A 4,365-nucleotide genomic window follows, 5' to 3' on the forward strand; every position below is an offset into this window, starting at 1 on the left:
GAATCACTTGAACCCAGGAGGTGGAGGTTGCAGTGGGCCAAGATTGTGCCATTGCACTCCAGCCTGAGCAACAGAGCAAGACTCCATCTAAAAAAAAAAAATGGAGACCCTGTCTTACTAATTTTTGTATTTTCTGTAAAACCTAACACATTGGTTAGCACTGAGACATGTTCAATAAGTACTTGTTGAATTTAAACAAAATATTAACACAAATATGTCCATACTCAGTTACCATATCTGGAGGTAGACCCAAATTTATCATCATTTTTGAGAAGAATATATTATTATAGTATTTTATTATGCCTTTTTTCCTTTAATCTACTTTTATTTTCTTTATCCATTCACATATACTGAAGTATAAGACTTGGCTGGGCGCAGTGGCTTACATCCATAATCCTAGCCCTTTGGAAGGTCAGGAGTTCCAAGATCAGTCTGGGCAACATACAGAGACCCAGTATCTACATATAAAATAATTTGCCAGGTGTAGTGGTACCTGCCTATAGTCCCAGCTACTCAGGAAACTGAGGCAGGAGGATTGCATGAGCCCAGGAGTTTGAGGCTGCAGTGAGCTATGATCGTGCCACTGCACTGCACTGAAGCCTGGGCAACAGAGTGACACCCTTGCCTCTTACAAAATTAATTTAAAAAAAAAAAAAAATGTTGATGACAAGATCAAGACAGAGCAAGATCCTGTCTCAAAAAAAAAGGAAAGAAAAAGAAAAGAAAAGAAAAATATTACCGCTTCCTGAAGACAGGAATATTCTTTCAAAATGCCACTGCTGCCTATTTTCAGCCTGGGCAATATGGCAAGACCCTGTTTCTACAAAAAAATACAAAAATTAGCTAGACGTGATAATGTGCCTGTAGGCCCAACTAACTACTTGGGATGCTGAGGTGGGAGGATCACCTGGGCCCAGGGAGGTGGAGGCTGCAGTGAGCATGATCATGCCACTGCATCCCAGCCTGGGTGACAGAATGAGACCCTGTCTCGGAAAAAAAAAAAAAGTAAGATGGGTTCCCTCAGCCATCTGAACTAGAGTCACCTCAGTTTGAAATCTTGACAACGTTTCCTCCTTAAAAATAAGAAGTATCTTTTCTTTATAGGATTTAGAATTTTCAAATGCACAGTCTGCACCTGGCTTATTTACCTGCAAGGATTAGACAAGTCCCTGGTAACAGTAGTTACCTATAGAAAAGATAAGGAAGGGACAGGAGAGGAAAGAGACTTTGTTTGTTTTTTTTTTTTTTAAGACGAAGTGTCGCTCTGTCACCCAGGCTGGAGTGCAGTAGCAGAATCTTGGCTCACTGCAACCTTCACCTCCCAGGTTCAAGTGATTCTCATGCCTCAGCCTCCCGAGTAGCTGTGACTATAGGCATGCGCCACCTGGCTAATTTTTTAATTTTTAGTAGAGATGGGGTTTCACCATGTTGGCCAGGTTGGTCTCAAACTCCTGATCCCAAGTGATCCTCCCACCTCAGCCTCCAAAGTGCTGGGATTAAAGGTTTGAGCCACCGCATCCAGCCAGGAAAGAGACTTTTCTTTTTCTTGACACAGTCTTGCTCTGTCACCCCAGGCTGGAGTGCAAAGCATGATCTCGGCTCACAGCAACCTCCACCTTCCAGGTTCAAGTGATTCTCCTGCCTCAGTCTCTTGAGTAGCTAGGATTACAAGCGCCTGCCAACACACCCAGCTAATTTTTGTATTTTTAATAGAGACGGGGTTTCGCCACATTGGCCAGGCTGGTCTCAAACTCCTGACTCAGGTGATCCACCTGCCTTGGCATCCCAAAGTGCTAGGATAACAGGTGTGAGCCACTGCGCCCGGCCAAGACTTACTTTTTACCACATACTTTTTACCACATACTTTTACCTTTTGAATTTTGTTCTATGCATATATTTTTCCTATTTAAAAATTTTTAAAATTTATATTCAGTACCTAATCTTGGTCTTTTGGCTGGTATTTCATCAGTGTCCACTGTAGAAAACAGAGTGCTGAAAGAGACAAAGAAAAAAAATATATATATATTTATACATACATTCATTTATGTAAGTAAACTTACTATTCATATAACACATCCCCCTTCTATCACTTTGTCATAAAATGAGATCCAACTGATGTTTTAAAAGAGAATGCTGGTGGGACGCAATGGCTCGTGCCTGTAATCCCAGCACTTGGGGAGGCCAAGGTGGAGGACTGCTTGAGCCTTGGAGTTTGACATCAGCTTGGGCAACAAAGTAAGACCTCATTTCTATGAAAAAATAAATAAATAAATAATTAGCCAGCGTTGGTACGTGACTGTGGTCCCAGCTACACAGGAGGCTAAGACAGGAGGATCACTTGAGCCCAGGAAGTTGAGGCTGCAGTGAGCCCAGGTCATGCCACTGCACTCCAGCCTAATCAAAAGAGTGAGACCTTGTCTCAAAAAGAAATAAAAATAAAAATAAAAGCAAAACAAAAGAGAGAATGCTATTCTATAGTAGGCTTTTCACATTTGAAGATTTACTGCTACAGTTTCAACTATTTGAGAGAGACCTAAACTTCTTACCAAATAATAATTTGCATCTGGTTAAAGTACAAACTTAAAACTGGCCAAAGTCACTTAGCTAGTAAATGAACCCAGGTAAGAGTTTAGGACCAGTATTTTCTCTTTCACTCCAGAAATGATTTAAAAGCAACAAACAAGCAATTTCCTTTTGAAAATGATCCCCAAAGAAAGTCATCTTTTACTTTAAGTGACAGTATTAATATGAACAGCCTTAAAAGACAATTCTTAGGCCGGGCGCGGTGGCTCAAGCCTGTAATCCCAGCACTTTGGGAGGCCGAGACGGGCGGATCACGAGGTCAGGAGATCGAGACCATCCTGGCTAACATGGTGAAACCCCATCTCTACTAAAAAATACAAAAAACTAGCCGGGCGAGGTGGCGGGCGCCTGTAGTCCCAGCTACTCGGAGGCTGAGACAGGAGAATGGTGTGAACCCGGGAGGCGGAGCTTGCAGTGAGCTGAGAACTGGCCACTGCACTCCAGCCTGGGCGACAGAGCGAGACTCCGTCTCAAAAAAAAAAAAAAGACAATTCTTTTTTATTGTTTTTTCTTTTGTGTGTAAGGGAGTTTAAAAAAAAACTGTTCTACAACTTAAAAAAGACAAATCTTAATCAAGGGTTATATTTAACTTCATTTTTATCAGGCAAACTATATTACGGTAGTAATAAAGAACTTTGGAATTGTGCAAAGTTTCAGGACCCAGATGTCAAGAATGGTAAAGGGTCATATTATATTACTTATCATCTCTTTGAACCCTTCTGATCAATTATATTCACACATGCAAAAAAAAAAAAAAAGAATAGACTAGAATGAGATCGCAGGATTCCATTCAGCTGAGCTTTATACATTCCAACAAGCCCTACTGGGCTTCATTTTGACTGAGAAATGGTTTACACCGAGAAGCGTTGTTTTGGATTAAGAATGTGAACACCTAAAGTATAGTAAAAATCAAGGTTTTGATCGCCAAACCATGTTCCACTGACTAGCAGGGATTCACATCAAAGAGAGGACAAGGGGGAGGAAATTAGCTTTCCCTTATTCGATAAATAGGGACCAAGTGCTTATCATGCACCAGACTCTGCAAAAGACCCCAGGGTAGAATAGACAAATACTACCCTTATATACATTAAGCATCAGTTTAGGCACTTCACACTACATTATCAAATGATCCTCACATCAACCCTACAGAAAAACAGGAAAGAAAAATAAGGCAAAACCATGAATCTCTGGAACACATGATGCAATTTAGTCAACAACCAATCTCATCAATAACCTGCATTCTCAGTCTAATGTATTAGACATCTTGTTCTCTCAAGCTCCCACAAATGAACACTTCTTCCACTTTTCTTGATATTGAGGCTTAGTTAAAAAAAATGAAATTAACGGCCGGGTGCGGTAGCTCACGCCTGTCATCCCAGCACTTTTGGGAGGCGGAGGCGGGTGGATCACGAGGTCAGGAGATCCAGACCATCCTGGCTAACACAGTAAAACCCCGTCTCTACTAAAAATACAAAAAATTAGCCGGGCGTGGCCGGGCGCGGTGGCTCACGCCTGTAATCCCAGCACTTTGGGAGGCCGAGGTGGGTGGATCACGAGGTCAGGAGTTCAAGACCAGCCAGGCCAAGATGGTGAAAACCCATCTCTACTAAAAAGTACAAAAAAAGTAGCTGGGTGCAGTGACAGGAGCCTGTAATCCCAGCTACTAGGGAGGCTGAGGCAGGAGAATCGCCTGAACCCAGTGGGCAGAGGTTGCAGTGAGCCGAGATCGTGCCACTGCACTTCAGCCTGGGCAACAAAATGAGACTCTGTCTCAAAAAAAAA

The 4,365-nt window shown here is 42.2% G+C and overlaps 1 protein-coding gene across 1 annotated transcript in view; it reads right to left on the minus strand.

Annotated features, from left to right (window-relative positions):
* Nucleotides 1-4,365, minus strand: part of SENP2 (SUMO1/sentrin/SMT3 specific peptidase 2) — a 41,296-nt gene that overhangs the window by 34,365 nt on the left and 2,566 nt on the right. Inside the window, 1 exon segment of the mRNA XM_011953386.1 lies at nucleotides 1,937-1,992. Within this exon segment, the coding sequence (XP_011808776.1) occupies nucleotides 1,937-1,992 (56 nt within the window).

Source organism: Colobus angolensis, unplaced genomic scaffold (assembly GCF_000951035.1).
Source record: "Colobus angolensis palliatus isolate OR3802 unplaced genomic scaffold, Cang.pa_1.0 Scaffold36, whole genome shotgun sequence".
Taxonomy (NCBI): domain Eukaryota; kingdom Metazoa; phylum Chordata; class Mammalia; order Primates; family Cercopithecidae; genus Colobus; species Colobus angolensis.